This window comes from Cornus florida, unplaced genomic scaffold (genome assembly GCF_030987335.1).
Source record: "Cornus florida cultivar Cherokee Brave unplaced genomic scaffold, ASM3098733v1 CherokeeBrave_3.0.0_Hap2_Chr11, whole genome shotgun sequence".
Classification (NCBI taxonomy): Eukaryota; Viridiplantae; Streptophyta; class Magnoliopsida; order Cornales; family Cornaceae; genus Cornus; species Cornus florida.
Genome location: NW_026775581.1, coordinates 114,667,313 through 114,685,622, shown reverse-complemented (window position 1 = coordinate 114,685,622; position 18,310 = coordinate 114,667,313). Strand labels below are relative to the sequence as shown.

The 18,310-nt window shown below is 33.8% G+C and overlaps 2 protein-coding genes across 5 annotated transcripts; both read left to right on the top strand.

Annotated features, from left to right (window-relative positions):
* The first annotated feature begins 466 nt into the window (after positions 1–466).
* On the top strand, positions 467–8,858 carry LOC132283595 (geranylgeranyl transferase type-2 subunit beta 1-like). Of its 2 annotated transcripts, none has more exons than XM_059785579.1 (11): positions 467–804; positions 989–1,169; positions 3,769–3,823; positions 3,915–4,062; positions 4,241–4,357; positions 4,563–4,629; positions 4,743–4,891; positions 7,156–7,289; positions 7,381–7,479; positions 7,639–7,714; positions 8,585–8,858. In XM_059785579.1, the coding sequence occupies exons 3-11, from the start codon at positions 3,770–3,772 to the stop codon at positions 8,677–8,679; spliced, it is 939 nt and encodes a 312-aa protein (XP_059641562.1). In that variant the 5' UTR covers positions 467–804; positions 989–1,169; position 3,769; the 3' UTR covers positions 8,680–8,858. The 2 variants fall into 2 exon arrangements, with proteins under 2 accessions (XP_059641562.1, XP_059641561.1); XM_059785578.1 differs by having other exon boundaries at positions 468–804; positions 3,912–4,062; positions 8,585–8,807.
* A 2,769-nt stretch (positions 8,859–11,627) lies between these two features.
* Positions 11,628–17,562, top strand: LOC132284060 (surfeit locus protein 1). 3 transcript variants are annotated; one of them, XM_059786119.1, is made up of 7 exons: positions 11,628–11,957; positions 12,207–12,307; positions 12,712–12,950; positions 14,151–14,325; positions 14,411–14,694; positions 15,192–15,233; positions 17,045–17,562. In XM_059786119.1, the coding sequence occupies exons 1-7, from the start codon at positions 11,783–11,785 to the stop codon at positions 17,112–17,114; spliced, it is 1,086 nt and encodes a 361-aa protein (XP_059642102.1). In that variant the 5' UTR covers positions 11,628–11,782; the 3' UTR covers positions 17,115–17,562. The 3 variants fall into 3 exon arrangements, with proteins under 3 accessions (XP_059642102.1, XP_059642101.1, XP_059642103.1); XM_059786118.1 differs by having other exon boundaries at positions 11,628–11,963; XM_059786120.1 differs by lacking the exon at positions 15,192–15,233 and having other exon boundaries at positions 11,628–11,963.
* The last annotated feature ends 748 nt before the right edge of the window (positions 17,563–18,310 follow it).

Here is an 18,310-nt window from a genome sequence, read left to right as displayed (position 1 = left end):
ATAAAAATTATGAATTAATTTTCTTACTCCATAGGAGCAAGAGATCAAGACTCATATATATATATATTAAGTTTGGATTCAAATCATTTCATTTATAATTCTTTAGCCCATTATCAAAATAAAAATGGAATCCAAATAAAATTACATTCATTAGATTTTGATTCATATATGTGGATCTTTCCCAAATGTTGTTAAGCTTGATTTTATTTTGACTAACTTTTTATATTTTTATTCTTCTTTCTTATAGGATAGATCGGATTTCATGATAAGCCCACCCAAATTTTTTTTTTTACTACACTAATTTTAGACCAGCCCAAAAAATAAATTAGTAATAATGTTAGCCCACCCCAAAATTAACCCACCCAATCAAGTCCAAGTCAACTCAGCCACCATACTAAAATAAAGGCCCAAGCCAAATAAGCCCAGGGCCGGCCCCGACCCAATCATTTCAGCCTCCCCAATCGCCTCCCTCTCTATTCTCGCTCTCAACTCTGATCTTGCCCCCTCTCTTCTCGCTCTCTCTCTCTCTCTGCAACTGCAAACTACAAAATCTACAAGAATCAGAAGTTCAAAACCCTAGATATATTTGAGTTTATCTATCTGTCTGCAAGAATCAAAAGTTCAAAACCCATATCGGCATATCATTTCAGATTGTTCAAAAAATCAAAACCCATATCTTTCAGTTTCCATCGCCCGCTGTTCCAGTTCGGGTTCGCCGTTCGCAAGCTTCAGCCGCTGGCCAGCCTGGCCCGTTGTCTCTCAACTCTCAAGCTGGCCCCTCTCTCTTCCTGCAACTGCGATCTTGTATGTATGGGTTTTGTTTTAAATTTTTTTCAACTAATCAAGGTCTGTAATTCTTGTTTTGCAAACTAAATCCTATTTGGTGAAATTTTTTATGGTCTTTTTTATATAATTTTTATTTTATTTTATGAATTTTAGTTATAAATATTTGTGAAGATAATGACTGAAACAGGATCTCCCTCTGCAGGATTTGAAAGACTAATTGGTAAATTGGGTTGAACTTGAGTCTTGAACAAGCTGAAGGCCCTTATCGTGGATTATAATTTTTACAATTACAGCATCCTACGGTCCTACCATCTTTTAGAGTGCTTTCATCACTTCAGACTCTAAGTATAAAGCACAACAAATTGGATCAATTGATATTCAAGGTAAGTCATTTCTTCAATTATTCAATATATATATATATATATTATTCCAGATTTTTTCATGCTAATAATAAATTGGATGTTAACCACATAAAGTATAAATCTGTCAATTAATATGGCCACCCAATTGTATATGAAACAAAGTACAATATAAAGTAACAAAATTTGTTAATATATAAACAACAAAATTACTTAATATAGGGTAAAGCTCTAAAGTTACTTCTTGAAAATTAAAACACTTATAAAAAGCATGCTTTTGAGTGAATTCCCTAGTGTTGGAAGGGGCTTGCCATGAACTACCTCACACTCTGCTTCCACTCGTAGATTCTCAAATAGGATTAGTAAATTGGTCAAAAGAAGAGATAGGATACTGAGTGGTGAATTGGTCAGAAATAAATTGGTAATTTTTTTTTATTAATTACCCAAATAGGATTTTCTATGCCTTAATCAGTCAATTGTCTAAAGAAACATTGTTAATTAACTAAAATTGAATTAAACAAGAGTTGGTTTTGGTTGATATATTTTGATTTAGGTATTTTTAATCTAACTCATTCTTTAATTTTATTAGGTTAAAAATAATAATGGCTCAATATCAACCTTCAAACAAGAAAGTGGAAAGTATGTCTATTGTCTCATTCATCAAAAGAGAGGCTAAATGAATGACGATGGTCAATCAAAAAAGGATATACCCAGTGGTAGTGCATCTAACATTGACGATGATCAATTGAAAAAGGATATACCCAGTGTTATTAAAGGCACAAGGCGCTAGAGGTCATTTGGAGCCTAGACGCACACCTGAGTGAAGTGAGGCGCACAATTGAAAATTTAAACTACCATAATAACATTCATATCTCATAAGTCATATCAATATTCTAAAAAATTAATATCAAGTATAAAAAAGTAAATCCATCAACTATACAAGCATTCAACAACCATAAAACAGAGCACACATTTGTTTTCTTGAAAGGCAAAGCAAAATGTGTTTTTTTGAATGGCAAAACAAAGCATAAAAAGAAATAAATCTGTTAACAAAAAAAAAAAAAAAAAGAAAAAAAAGAAAAAGAAAAGAAAAGACACAGAGAGAAGAGAACTAGACGAAGAGAAAGATGTAAACAAAGATAAGAAGAGAGGAGAGATCTAGAGTAGGAGAGAAAAAAAGAAAGAAAGAAAGAACTGATGTGGCTTCGTCGTTCATTTTTGCAACTAGGGCTTCGTCTTCGTCTCACAATCTCATTCTATGTTCGGTTAACACTTTGACTCTTGGGCTTTCTTATTTTTTAATTCTTTTGAACAAAAGTAACTTCTATCGTATGCTTGGGCTTTCTTTTTTGTTTATTAAGTTGCCAAAAGTACCCTTTTTGGCTTAAGAAATAGAACAATTGTATTTTTTTAAACAAATATCAGTGAGGCGCGTCTCACAAATAGGACGAGGTGCAACCGAGGCGCTAAACCTGAGCCTCGAGACTAGGCGCGCCTTTAACAACACCGGATATACCTAGTGATCTTGATTTGCAACCTCCTGCCCTACCTCAAGTTGTTGAACCCAATCAACTTCACTCCACTTCTATTGAAAGAGAGCCTGGGTTACGTATTCAAATACATGAATACCCGGCAAATCAAATGGATGAGGTTAGACAACCTTTTTTTTTTTTCGCTTAAAAATTTTTGTTATTAAATTTATGTTTAATATTAGCCCACACCATTGAGAAATCCTAGATTCGACACACACATATATAATACGAGTATGATTCTACGTACAGGAGGAGGTGGGTGGTGTCTTGTTTGGAGACTAAAAATGAATTGATGACCTGTTGGATGTGATGGAGAGGGGAGAGGAATGGTGGAAAAAAGAAAAAAAAAAAAATGGAAATATTTTATTAGGTAAATATTAGTGGGCAAAAGGGTCATTTTCTATTCTTAGATATTTTATTTATTTTTAATAATATAATAATAAGGGTATATAAATAAATTCATAACCAAATCTGACAAAGAGTGTCTTTTAGTTTATTTGTAATTAGGCCGTCATTGTAGTTTACCCTTTACAAATCGATGCTTCTGCTTGGTGGCTGAATTCTACGATTCGAAACGGAAAAACAAGAAGTAAGCCAGATTTTGCTAGTACTTCAATATATTTTCTCCTGTAAAAGCTGTCAAAAATTTTCTGGGTATTCCTTCAATCGCTCGGAAAACAACTTGGATCTCTGCAATTCACAACTGTTTCTTCGGATTTGAAATCCAGGTCTGCATACATTTTATGTGTTTCTATATATATATATATATATATGTATGTATGTATGTATGTATGCATTTTCTTTTTTCTGGGTATCTCCAGATTATCCGCACATAATTGATGCAATTCATGTGGACTAAAACCCTACTGGATTCATATGTTGTGTTTGTGTCGTATGATTTCACTTCTTATTCAAATTAGTACTGATATTCTTGAAGTCTGTTGAGTAAAGAGACTTAATCGAATCATATAATGATATCAAACACAGAACGACTAGGTTTTCCTACCTAAGAATGTCAACAAGTTGTTTAGGTCTTTCAAATGTTTTTCTTTTGTGAGAATGTCAAGCCTAATGTGCTGAATCCATTACAGAATGGGGGAGCTAGAAGTTGAGAAGCATACTAAATACATTATATCAGTTGAAAAGGTATGTATTGAAGAGTACTCTTTGTTTGTATTCACTGAATTGAATTGTTTTCCGATGTTCAAATTAATTTTGGAAATTTTGTCCTCAGAAGAAGGATAATTTTGAATCTGTGGTGATGGAGCATATAAGATTAAATGGGGCATACTGGGGGTTGACCACTCTGGATCTTTTAGGGAAGCTAGAATCTGTTGATTCAGAGGAGGTTGTATCATGGGTCCTCAAGTGCCAACACGATTCCGGTTTGTGATGATACTAACTTAATTTAATACTAGGCTTGTCATTGTGTGGATTCATTGTGTGAATTGTGATGCCCTTCTACCTTTTCATTTTTCTCTAAAAATTAAGCTGAAATTCATGCAGTAATGCCTTTTTATGCCGTAGAATTTAAATTATATAATGATATATTTGCTTATGCAGGTGGTTTTGGTGGTAACATCGGACATGACCCACATCTGCTGTATACCCTTAGTGCCGTGCAAGTTTTAGCCCTTTTTGACAAGATAAATGTACTTGACATCGATAGGGTGTCAAACTGTATCCATCAGCATGTAGCTTTTGGGTTTTGAAATTGTTCCAACATGCTTAATCTATATTTTTATGACCATGTTTACAACAATTTGTAGAATTTCTACCTTCTGCTAAAGTTCCAATATCGATAAAATTGACTGTTCAAACTATCCTTTAAATTTAAGAATATTGTACCTCGGTTTGTTCTTGTTAAACTTGATCGTTAAACCAGATATTGCTGGGCTGCAAAATGAAGATGGATCCTTTTCAGGTGACATGTGGGGTGAAGTTGACACACGGTATTCTTTTTTCTCCTGCTTCATTGTTATTTCTGAATCCTTTTGTTTCCTTCAAGTTATAATCTATTGTTGAGGAAACATTGTAAGTTAATACCAAACCGGTTTTTCTTTAGGTTCTCTTATCTTGCAATATGTTCTCTTGCTCTGCTAAATCGATTGGATAAAATCGATGTGGAAAAAGCTGTAAAGTACATTGTGAGTTGCAAAAATTTGGATGGTGGATTTGGATGCACACCTGGTGGGGAGTCTCATGCGGGACAAAGTATGTTGCACGTGTTAATTTAATTTTCATACGCGATATTCTCATGATTTTTGATATAGTGCAAAACTAAAATTTTCATATTCTTTCCACTTCATTTGGCACTAATGAATGCACCAAATCTGCTATATCAGCGTGCAATTTCAACTAAAAACATCTCCAAATACCTAGTAAGGCAACCTAATTAACTGTATTGCATATTCATCAAATTGACCTAAGTTCAAACTTCAAAGTTATCCGCTAGCAATAGCACTCCATGTTCCTGTATGACATCTAAGCCTTTTAGATTAGCAGATAACTGGTCTTATAAGTAATGATTGTTTTTAACCTTTCTCCTAAATATCACACCTCTCAAAGTGAAAATATAGTTAAAAATTGGAGTACTTATTCATATTCTTAGGAAAGGCTTGGATAAATATTAAACAAGACTTGTAGAGACAATGCAGCACCCAACTTCTAAAATAACATACCACATGGGTTTTCATATGTGATCGCAATACCAGATGTTTGTTTTCATTTTGCATATGTACACATAGTATGACCAATGAGGTTATTTGATTTTTAATATTTTATTCTAATTTTTACATGACTTGGCCCGTTAAAAGGCCGAAATTGTTCTTTTATTGAACTTCTACATCTAGGACATATCGTGCTAGGCATTCATGAAGCTATGAACCTATGAACCTCTTCTGTTGCTGGCTGATGAAAGAACAACTTAAATTTATGAATTCATAATTTTGAACTATATTTTAGCAATCCTTGGAAATAAATGACAACTTTTCTTTCTATTAATGGTTATAGACCCAATATGGAACTATGATTTTATGGGAACCATTACACTACCAGTACACTGATTGTGGAGTGCATATTGAGTCTAAAATATCTGGAGTGGACCACCATTCCAACCCACATGCAACAAATTTAGATATTACCTGAAAACCTATATTATTTCTAGTCATAATGAAATGTCAATAAAGCTTTATAAATAACTTAACATAATATAGCACTCAAACTAAACATGAACTTCATTTGAAGAGATCAAGATCGAGCACCGTATGAAATTTCAAGTCTACTTCCTTTCTTATTAGCATGTTCTGTATCAAAGAGTTTCCTCCCACAATGAAGCAATTTTTGGAGTACACAGAAATTTCAAGCAACTAGTAATGGTTACACTCCTTAGTCTGTTGAAATCACCACATACACTTCCTACTCTGTTGAAATCACCATATATGCATGTAGCAATTCTTACAGGAAATAGTGAGATAATATGCATCCACAAAAGACATACACCCAGATGGTCACTCAACATGAGAGCCAGTCTCTCTATCTTTGATGGGTGATTCTGCATGGTTTGCATGAATCATTCAAATTGCATTAGCCACAACTATAGAAACAGAAACAAGAAACATTTTTTCAGTCTTCAGCAAATCTATGCAAATTTCAAATTTCCAGTTACTGTGTTTGTCTACAATTCTCAATTTAGTTTGGGTGGGATTTGTTGCTTTAGTTTTCAGTTTGGTTTCTGATTTGATGAAGACTGGGACCGTCGTTGCTGTTGGTTCTTTTTTTTATTGTCCTGTGGTATGCCAGTTGTATCTGTGATTTCCTCTTTTTTAATAAATTCTAACTTACCCAGACCCAAAAAAAAAAAAACAAAACAAAACATAATTAGTAAAAATAGCAAACTGTCCTGTTAGAAAAATGATCAGCAGTCATGAAAACTTGAAACCTACAATTGAAAGATAAGTCGAAGTTGGCCAACACGATGATTTTATTGCATTCCAAAATGTTGTATGACAGAGATTGAAAGAATTTTCAATAATTGTTTGATCCAACTAGTAAAGACCAAGATGTATTTAACAGGCTTAATCCTTACCCAGACCTGGAACCAGATTCTATTGTTGTTGTTTTTTATTTTTTATTTTCATGTTACCCGCAAAATTTTGGTAACAATCTACTGAAGAACTGGACAATAAACAACAGTCTAGTAAGGTCTGATCTTTTAGGCGATTAAGTTGATTACTCTGTTGAATAAAAAGAAAAGGCATTATCCAATGTGGCCCTCGTAATCAATGATGTTGGATTAAACACATTGGGCACAGACCTAATCTACGCCATTATTTTCACAAAGTGGCTGTCTTCAGGCTTAAACCAGCATCAGCATTCTCACACTTGACGACCAGAATCTATTAGATTGATTTTCGTGCTTTGACATCCAAATTAGACTCAAAAGAAGCACTAATATGGTATGACCATTGTGACTGCAGTTTTTTGTTGTGTCGGTGCTCTTGCTATAACCGGTTCTCTGCATCATATTGACAAGGACCTTCTTGGGTGGTGGTTATGTGAGCGTCAAGTTAAATCTGGAGGTCTAAATGGGCGTCCTGAGAAGCTTCCTGATGTGCGTTATTCTCTCCCAAACTGAGATTATGCTAGGTTTTCTTGTAATTTCTCTTCACTAATTATCCTATTGTGTTCTTGCATTGTTTCAGGTGTGCTACTCGTGGTGGGTTCTTTCTAGCTTGATTATGATTGACAGAGTTCATTGGATTGACAAGGAAAAGCTTGTTAGGTTTATCTTGGACTGTCAGGTTTTTCTAATCTGAATGGGCTATTTCACTCTCATATTTATATGTAGAAATTCTGTGATGAGCACTTCTTTCCTTGCTTCTGGAGTTCTATTTTAAAGCATCTACGCTTTTATCTGAGATTCCACTATAAGTTATTTAGTCAAGGAAAAAAAATTGCAGGATAAAGAGAATGGAGGAATTTCAGACAGGCCAGAGGATGCTGTTGATGTATACCACACATATTTTGGAGTTGCTGGTATGCAACACTTTACTAGTTGATGTCATTTTTGTCCTATAAAATTTTCCTTCTTGTCTTCTTGCTTTCCTTCAAAGAATTTGGCATGCCATGATGCTTGTAAATTATGACAATGGCTCACATTAAATATGAGATTGGATAAGTTCATATTCCCCATCATATGTGTAGGGTTTTGCAGGAGCTATGTTTTTATGGAAATTGTAGGTTGGAAATTAAGATTGTAGACTAGAATTGCAATGTTTTTTTAGTTCCTTTTAGGTTGGGTTGGGTGATTAGAAGTTTTAAGGCCAAGTTTGGTTAGGTAAAAAAATGTGACTACCAAGTAGAAGAACATGGATTTGAGCTTAAGTCAGGCACTGGGTGCAAATAATGATGGACTTTAAGCTTGTACAAACACCTGGCATTGGAAAAACATTGGATAAATTGCATTTTTTGTTGATTGGAAGTTTGAGGTTAGGAATTTAGATATCTTCAAGATTTCCATTTAAGCTTCAAGTTTACCTTCATCTTTTTTTTTTCTTTCATTTTTTTTTTTTTTTTTTTCTTTTATAATGCTTGGTGGGATTGATGGGGGTTTCTCTTGCTAGTGTTCTTTTCTTTATGCGTGCTAGTTTTCTAGTTTGTGTCCAAATTGATGGTGCAATCCAGCACCCCCTCCTCACAGTGGATGGATTCGTAGTTGCATAGCAGGCAGCCTTCTTTACAACCTCCCTTTCTTTCAGGCTCGTGTTTTCCATATGATTTTCTGCTGCTGCTGAATCAAATCAAAGCCTTCTTTACAACCTCCCTTTCTTTCAGGCTTGTGTTTTCCATATGATTTTCTGCTGCTGCTGAATCAAATCAAAGTTTTCTTGCTTGGTTTATATGCAGGTCTTTCACTTCTTGAATATCCGGGTTTGAAAGCTATCGATCCAGCGTATGCTTTGCCTGTTGATGTTGTAAATGGGGTTTTCTTTGGCAAATAAATGGACGTCACTGACAATAGTTAGACATTTTCTCTTTAATTTTCTTTTAAAACCATTGTAACATCTTATTAAAAATATGGAACGAGCTTTAGCTTTGTTTTTAGTAGCTTTTGTTTCTTTACTGCTTATGACCTTTGTGTACAATGCATTCAGAAAGACAACTCCTTTCAATCCCTTCAGTTTGAGGTTGTCAGCTGTGGCCAACTGTAAGGGGCTTTCAAATTTCCATTCCAGTTTTGATAGCATTGGTAAAGTGGTGTCCAAGGAAGCACGGGTATGAATACGGGTACAACAGACCCCAAAAAAACAAGATACCGGGTGGCATACAAAAAAAATTACATTTTTTATATTAAAAAATTATTATTTTTAATTAGTTTCCAATAATGTTAATAACCTAATTGTAATCATTTGGATCCTTAGAGCATTTTTAAAAGTTGTGTATATATAATTTTTTGTAAATTTAATGTGTCAAGATAAATTTACACAATTTTTGAATTATTTATTTTTAGTTTCAGCTATTGTTTTATATAAATATATTCTCTAATAATAATCAATCTTATGTTTGGATTACACAAAATTTTTACAAACCTACTTGAGTACGTTCCCAAAAAAATTTATATGGTCTGTAAAAACTTAGAAATTTAAAACATGACTGGTTCAATTTTTATATATTTGTCTGGAAAACTATTTTGTGACAAAGAAATATATTTTGTAAATTTTTTATTTTCAGTTATTTAAAAGTCATTGTTAAAAGTTAAAACACTAAATAAATAAATTAAAAAAAAAATGCATATATCTTGACGGATCCTTTTTACATCTTTGACAAAATTCATATATTTAACCGCATCATCATTGTTATTATTATAAATTTTCTAGAATGATCCATACGAAGTTAAAAAAATAAATTTACTCCCCCATATTAGTTGTCAATTTTTCTTTTTCAAGTATTTTAAATTACTATAATTGCAAATTTTAAAAATATTAAGCAACTTAAATGCAATACTTTCATAATTATCTTTGACAAATTTCATAAATTTAACCACATCATCATTGTTATTATTATAAATTTTCCAGAATGATCCATACGAAGTTAAAAAAATAAATTTACTTCCCATATTAGTTGTCAATTTTTCTTTTTCAAGTATTTTAAATTACTATAATTGCAAATTTTAAAAATATTAAGCAACTTAAATGCAATACTTTCATAATTATCTTAGTAACAACGAATTAGACATTCGACCTTACTTGTAAAACAAATCGGATCAGATTAAACCATTTAACCAATTGAATTACATATCTTACAAATAACCTAATATTATTATTTTTAACTGTTAATAAAATTTTAAATTTGAACCAATCTGTAATCAATGGTAATCATTCCTTTTAACTTGTTTTATATATCTAAAAGTTTAAATGACAATAATTTGAGAAAAAAACAATAAAAAGTTAAAAACAACAAAATTAACAATTAATATGGTCCGGAGGATTCAGACGAACAAATAAAAGGATTTGGTCCTCCAAGAAAATTTTAAGCCTCCCATCTGGAGAAAGCATCAACACCTGAGAAAGATAGGCAATTGAAATGAATTTTATCATCTTCTGTTGTTTCAAAGAACACTTGTTTTCATTATTCCATATGTCTATATATGTATATTCTATATATGTATATAGAGATATATAAATTATATCTAAAAAAGATCACAGAGAGAAAAGAAGAAAAATAATGTACGAGCATACTAGTGCACGAGCCGTATATAAATTAGTGGATTTAACGGCAAATGCAAGCATAAGATGCTCGATATCTATGTCGGCAATGAAAAGGGCTGAATACGCTATCCCATGTACATGGCTCAGCGCATCAGTGACGCATACTTATTGCCTTCCTCTCTAACCCTAACTATTCTTCACACACACACCCCACCATATCATATATACACACATAAACTTGAAACACATAAACTTGAAACACGAAAACGAAGAAGATGATCGCCTCCTTTGATGGAGGTACAGAGTGATGGGTAAGCATACATATATATATATATACAGGGGGTTGCAAAAACGCGAGCCCTAGTTTGATGACTACTATGTGTCTACAGTTTTTGTAATGTTCTGTACCTGGCCCAATAGCATTAATTCTCACAAGCCTACCCATTTTCCGGTCGGGCCTGGGATTGTAATACTGTTCTGCACAAGCCCACCCAATTCATTTTTTGGTTGGGCCTGGGTTTGGGACGTATCATTTCGGATGGTTTTGCCAATTTTATGAATTGTATTTGTAATTGAGCCACCGACCTATTAGATTTTATTTTGCTTTTTTTCTTGTTTTTCTCTCTGTTAATTTTAAAAAACAAAATATTAGGGTCTGCTTTGTTACAAGAACTATGTTTAGTTCAGTGTTTTATAAATTTGTATAGAATTGTATTTTATAATTCACAATACCATTTTTTATATTTTAAAATTTGAGCCCTATTTTTTGAATGACAAACCAAATATATCTTTATTTTTTAAAATTATAAACCTAACAGGAGTGCCTTCAGAACATTGCATCTAAGAAAAGAAGAAAGAGTATTCTCACCAATAGAGATTTAAGCTCAATGCATAATCAAGTTTTGACAAATAAAATGATCTTTAGACTTTATTTATACAGCTGAAGAGTTCCTATCCCTTAATAACGTAAACTTATTCACCTATTCACTGCATATTCAAATAAATAGGTCTAAATAGTATTACTTTGTAACAAATAAAGTAATTAGTGTTAAGGCTATTTTGACAGTCTTTCAAGATTTTTTGGGCCAAATTTTTTTTTTACCCCGATCTAACATGTAGTTTAATTATTTATAAAAAAAAACAATGTGCATTTTTTATAAATAAATAAAAAGAAGAAACTTTTATGAAATATTATAAAAATTATAAAATAATAGTTGTTTGGGAGTAAAATTCCTATCGGGGAGGCATTAGTTAGAAAATTCATATTTTCCAAAGAAAACCCTTGAATTTTCGTCTGCTAGAAGGGAGGGAGGGAGAGAGAGAGAGAGAGTTAGTCAGTCCTCTTACCAGTTTGATACATACTTGAGGGCCGCTTTGTCAAATGTGAGATTGATTCATGGTGAAGATGGCCACAGCTTCCATTTCTAAAACCCTAACAACAAGACTCCGTGGAAATGGAAGTTTGAAGTTGAAGTTGTTCCCATCCCCATCGTCTTCCTTCTCCACCTCTGCCTCTCCTGCTATCTCCTCTGCTCCACAACCTCCACCAACATCCTCTACTCAACCTAAAGGTCAAGGTCCTACTCCTACCCCTTCTCTCTCTATATATATGTGTGTGTGTATATGTATATGCTTCTGGGTACTTCTGTAATCTGCTGACTAGAGGCTTATGCGATTGATCACATTGTTTTCAGTTGCTATTTCTTTTAATATTAGAGAATTGTTGAGTGATTTTTTCAGTAAGAGAATTGTTGGATGCTTATGTCAAACAGATCTTATTTGATTTTTCTTTCTTCTTTTTTATACATTATTTATATCAGACACGCATGGAGGATCAAGATGGTCAAAATTGTTCCTTTTTGTTCCGGGAGCTCTCACTTTTGGGCTTGGAACCTGGCAGATCTTCAGAAGACAAGAAAAGGTTGAGCTCCTATAACCACTTGTTCTTGAATTCTCTCTCACTATATGTCTACGTGTATATAGGTTTGTCTTTGTCTGTGTCTACTGCCATTTTTTTTTTTGTCTCACCCTCTAGTAATCTTGGTCTTCCTTTTTCTAATACAATCCCAATGACCTGCATCACTTGTGTTGATACAACCTCGATCTTCATTTTACAATACAATCTCAATAACCTGTGTTCCATTATGAACTGTGTATATATAACAACTCTATTTTAATAATTTAGAGTTTTGCAAGTTTAAATTAGGTAAAATATATTTTGTTTACTGTGTATATATAACAACTCTATTTCATTAATTTATCGTTTTGCAGGTTTAAATTAGTTGAAATATATTTTGTTTAATTGTCGTCTTTATGTTTGTACAGATAAAAATGCTGGAGTACAGGCAAAACAGATTGGGAATGGAACCAATTATCTACAACAACATTGTTCATTCGAGTGAAAAGTTGGATTCTTTAGAATTTAGAAGGGTAATGTGTAAAGGAGTTTTTGACGAGAAGAAGTCAATTTATATTGGCCCACGTTCAAGAAGCATTTCAGGAGTGACTGAAAATGGCTATTATGTCATTACACCTCTTGTGCCAATCCACAACAACCCTGAGAGGTATGTGTGGCAGAACAATTGAAATGTGTATGAGAACCATGCATTTCTCATTCACGTTGCAAGATCTGTCTGTAAATAATTCATTCACCCAATTTTTGGTAAACAAAAGTATGAGAAGATTCTTATGAAGCAGGGAATATAATCTCTTATTGTCTCCTGTTGTCGCTGTTATGTTTTGTTCATCTAAGGCAAAAATATCAAATTATATAAAATATCACGTGTATATTTTGTTACATTTCTTGTTGGTTTTGTATCAACTGAAATGCATCAGTATCAACAACTCCACTAGCTGTTAGTTTGAGTGGTATCTCTTGCCACCCTCAAAGGGAGTGGTGCAAGGCTCCAGTTGTGGTGGGCAGGCTACAGGGGTGTATATGCCTTACTTATACTAGAAATGAATCAATATCAACAATAGTATATGCAATAGATGTTGTCCAATACTCGACACAACTTTTTTTATATTACTTCTATTTAATTTGTCTATAGGACCACAAAACCATATTGGGTTTGGACTGGCGCAGTGCACTAGGCTCCGCCACTGCAGGGTTTCAGGAGAGTCAGATGTACCATAAAACCATATTGCACATGATTAATACAGAAATACATTAAAAATTACATCTTGGTATCAGCTGATGTTCCTTTTCCATTCTCTTAACTTGTTGAGAGAATATTACTTCTTTGTAAATCAGTTATGAATGATATCCTTGATTAGAAAAGTATGACTCAACGTAGAGACTAAAATAGTAAATTGTAAAGTTAATATTGTAATGGTGCTTTGCACAAACAAAATCTCCAAACTCTCCTATCAATTATCGCCTCTGAATTTCAGATAATGTATTATTTTAGGACAGTTAGCTGAACTGTAATCTTTGGTCAGACCTTCCACGACATTTGGGGGTTTCAATAGTCATCCATGGGGCAGCATCATCGCTTAACTTCTATTTCGATAACTCAAGACTTCCAATTTATGTGTCGATTCCATTATATTAGGGACCAAGAAAATCTATTTCAATTCATTATAGTAATTCTAGTAACCAAGTTATGATTTTAAAGTGGGAATTGAAGCCAATAATGTGTTTGTGGATGATATTGTATTTTGAGGTGTATTGATTTTCACAATAGTTCTCTCTCATCTTGGAGTAACCAGAGTATGCTTTGAGATTTACATGAAGTGTCTAATATTCTTTCTGTTTATTTCAGTGCACAGTCGCCAATTCTGGTAAACAGAGGATGGGTCCCACGCAGTTGGAGGGAGAAGCTTTCAGAAGTTCCACAAGATGATGAACAATCATTAAATACAGCATCCACCTCAGTTCAAGACAATGAAAGAAGCTCCTGGTGGAGGTTTTGGTCTAAGAAGCCTAAAATTATCGAGGTTCTCTTTTAGTACAGATTTATTTGTTAATGCAAACATTTCACTTTCAGTATGGTATTGGATTTGAATATCATGTAATCTACAGGTTCAAGCTCCTGCTATTACACCTGTGGAAGTTGTTGGAGTAGTCCGTGGAAGTGAGAAGCCTAGCATATTTGTTCCAGCAAATGATCCGAGCTCCTGTCAATGGTTCTATGTTGATGTTCCTGCAATTGCTCGTACTTGTGGACTTCCTGAGAATACTATCTACATCGAAGCAATCAATGAAAATGTCAATCCCAGCAATCCATACCCTATTCCGAAGGATACCAATACCTTGATTCGCAGTTCAGTGATGCCACAGGACCATCTCAATTATACATTGACATGGTATGCTTCTAGCTTCATTTGTTATTAAAAATTGGTGCATTGAGTCCTTGATGTTGTACTATTTTAATATCAATCATTTCTCTCACTTTTTTTATATTTATAATATATATATATATATTGTTTTCATATTTTGCTAATGGTTCCTTCGAGGATAGATAGGTCAATATTATTCATCAAAAGATCCCACCAGGCATATCTCCTGGGCTATTTTTGATCCAATCAGATGCTATTTTGCTAATTGTTGCTTTGAAGATAGATAAGTCAAATATTATCTTCAATAGATCCCACCAGGCATATCTCCTGGGCTAATTTTGATCCAATCAGGTTATGTTTAGGTAATGGTAAATAGTTTATCACTTGATGGGTTGTCAGGGAATGAAAAAAAAGAAGAAAGAAATGGTATGGTATGGTATGGTAGAAAGTCTAAAGTTGTGCTGATTTCTTATTGTTGGGTATTATTCTAAGTAGTCATATAGTTTGGACTTTCATTTTCGCAGTTCAGTGATGCCACAGGACCATCTCAACTATACATTGACATGGTATGCTTCTAGCTTCATTTGCTATTAAAAATTAGTGCATCAAGTCCTTGATGTTGTACTATTTTGATATCAACCCTTTCTCTCTCTCTCTCTCTCTCTCTCTCTCTCTCTCTCTTTAATATATATATATATATATATATATATATTGTTTTCATATTTTGCTAATGGTTGCTTCGAGGATAGATAGGTCAATAATATTCATCAAAAGATCCCACCAGGCATATCTCCTGGGCTATATTGCTAATTGTTGCTTTGAAGATAGATATGTCAATATTATCTTCAATAGATCCCACCGGGCATATCTCCTGGGCTAATTTTGATCCAATCAGGTTATGTTTAGGTAATGGTAAATAGTTTATCACTTGATGGGTTGTCGGGGAATGAAAAAAAGAAAAAAATGGTATGGTATGGTAGAAAGTCCATAGAAAGTTGTGCTGATTTCTTATTGTTGGGTATTATTCTAAGTAGTCATATAGTTTGGACTTTCATTGCTTTTGACAGGAACTCAGGTCTTTCTTAGGGTTTCACATTTGGGATGGAACAACTTGAATGAAACACATGGATTTTCACCTTCGAAAATCCTTGTTAGAGGATATAATTATTAAAGTTATGCCCTCTCTAACAGCTTGAGCTTGTAGAGTAGATGGTGGTTAACATGGTTATGCCCTCTCTAACAGCTTGAGCTTTTAGAGCAGGCAAGATTTTGTGTTCAAACCTCACCGTCACCCTCATAATTAAAATTGAACACGTGGTAGACCAAAAGAAGGCCACAAATGAGGGGGCGTCTAACGTGTTGAAGGATTTAAATATTTAAGTTACACCTTCTGTAACAGCTTAAGCTTTTAGAGTAGATGGTGAGAATCTTCTTGTTTCCATTTTCTTAGCGGTAGGTTTACTCAGGTCATGGTGAAAGGATGACTATTCTGGTGTTGGGAGTAAATGAAGCTATGTAAATTGCCATTTATTACACAGAATTCATGTGTGCATCAATTTTATACAAGGGTAAAGTACATAAAAAACCCATGCTATATAAAAAAAGTGTGCAAAAAACACCCCTGCTATTTAATATGTGCATATAAATCCCTAACATTTGGAAATATGTGCAAATTGCCCCCTAATATCTGTTGACCGTCATTTTTTACTTTTTTTTTTTAATGAAAACCCCAAAATACCCTTAAAACGAAAATCAGTGTTTTTTTTTTTTTTTGGTCTTAAGGGCATTTTAGGTATTTTAGACTTCAAATTGACGAAATGCCCTTATTTGCTTAATTTGGAAAATGTAGGGGGTTTTTTGAACACCAGTGTGTGTTTGCACATTCTATATATTACTGGGGCTTTTTTTTTTTGCACTTTACCCTTTATATAATCATGGGTTTTAGACATTACTGTCAAATTTTTCCAATAGTCACTGAAGTACTATAAATATGAATCTTATTAGGAATGTTTGCCTTAGTATCAATCTTGTTCTAGTAATACTCTTACAAATTTTCTCTCTTAAACATCGTTCTGATATTAATGCCAATGAAATTTTAATGTCAGAATGCTACGAGTGTGAATTCCAAGACTGATATTTGCATATTAGTGTTTGTAGTTTTCTAATGCATTTATTTTTACATGTTATTGTGCTGACTTGTACAAGTGGTTTATATTTGAGTATATACTTGTGAAAATCCAATTGGTCTTGAATAGAGTTATAGAGCAAACCGTCAGTAGCATGTGAACATTTTTATATCAACAGTATCATGGTTTTAACAATCACATGAAGTTTATTTGCAGTGCCTTTTTCTGATACCATTTTTTATTCTGCCCAGGTATTCTCTATCAGCTGCAGTAACATTTATGGCTTTTAAGAGACTAAGTCCAAAAAAGAATCGGAGATAGCAAGTTTTCATTCTAGGAGATTTTACTTTTGTTACCTGAAAAAAGATTATACTTCTGTTGATTCATATTCTCGTTTCGGATCACATGCAAGAATTTGATTCTTTGGAAGAAAGAACCACTTAGTTCGCTACCTGGCTGCTTTCCTTGCCAAAGTGACGCTTTTTGTTGGCAACCATTATCTTTTTGCCTTGGCTGCAATAATCTGATTCGGATAATGGTGGCTCGTACATGTTTCATGGAAATAATTTACCCTCCGAATATGTTACAACTTTCGCAAATCTATAGGAATATTGTACTTAAAATTTTTGAGGAAGATGTTCCCAGTCCCTTTTTCATGCTTCAAAGATAAGTTAATCCACTGACTCGGGTGCGGCAATTTTTGAACTATGTTGTATTATGTTATACTGTTACAGGTATTGTTTGTTTATGAGAGTTCATTTTATGTTAATGGTTTTACATTGCTGGAAGTGGAGTAAGAGATTCTTTATGGTCCCAAGATGCTAAAATGAGAGATTCTACTGACGGTTAATTGCAGTTCTCACACAACCACGTGGAAGCGATGAAACAATGAATGAATTAAGAAAAAAACCTCTTCTCAATCCGAGAATAGGCTAGAGACTAGTTAGTCGCATTGCGTCTCTTGATTGATAGAGCCCAAAGCTACGTAATAATTTTCATAAATTAGTACTCGGCTTGAAAACCATTCAATATTGGGTATTGGATTTATTCAAGCCTCTGTTTGAAGGTCCTGTGGTACTACGCCACCATTGAGGGTACCGGGTACTGCTCTATTATCCATTTTTACTTCATATCCATCTTGCCAAGAGGTACGGTACCATTTCACAAGGAGCGAGCAACGCCTTTAACGTGCAGATTATGTTAATCTCAGCTCCAATCCTTCTGTCTCTGGTTAGGCATAAGGAATCACATTATCAATCTACACCATTGCATCAGCCTATAATTTGAGAACAATTTTACTATCTTCATGGGCTGTGAATTGTGCTGTTGCCCCAAAGTGCTATCGTTCATCAACTCTATCGAGAACAATAATGTGAGAATTTCATTATTCGGGGGGGGGGGGGGGGGGGGGGGAAGGAACTCCAAAATCGAAATGTATCATAGGTTACCTAATGTGGGAGAATCCAATACCAGCAAGCACATCAACAATTTACAATTACCAACAAGCATCTTACCAT

What these genes read in the sequence shown, in the direction of transcription:
- LOC132283595 (XM_059785578.1), top strand. Translation starts at nt 3,770, where the DNA reads ATGGGGGAGCTAGAAGTTGAGAAGCATACTAAATACATTATATCAGTT. An exon ending in CAAGTGCCAACACGATTCCG is followed by an intron (nt 4,063 to 4,240) that starts GTTTGTGATGAT and finishes TTGCTTATGCAG; the next exon opens with GTGGTTTTGGTGGTAACATC. An exon ending in GTCCTGAGAAGCTTCCTGAT is followed by an intron (nt 7,290 to 7,380) that starts GTGCGTTATTCT and finishes GCATTGTTTCAG; the next exon opens with GTGTGCTACTCGTGGTGGGT.
- LOC132284060 (XM_059786118.1), top strand. Translation starts at nt 11,783, where the DNA reads ATGGTGAAGATGGCCACAGCTTCCATTTCTAAAACCCTAACAACAAGA. An exon ending in TACTCAACCTAAAGGTCAAG is followed by an intron (nt 11,964 to 12,206) that starts GTCCTACTCCTA and finishes TATTTATATCAG; the next exon opens with ACACGCATGGAGGATCAAGA. An exon ending in CTCAATTATACATTGACATG is followed by an intron (nt 14,695 to 15,191) that starts GTATGCTTCTAG and finishes TCATTTTCGCAG; the next exon opens with TTCAGTGATGCCACAGGACC.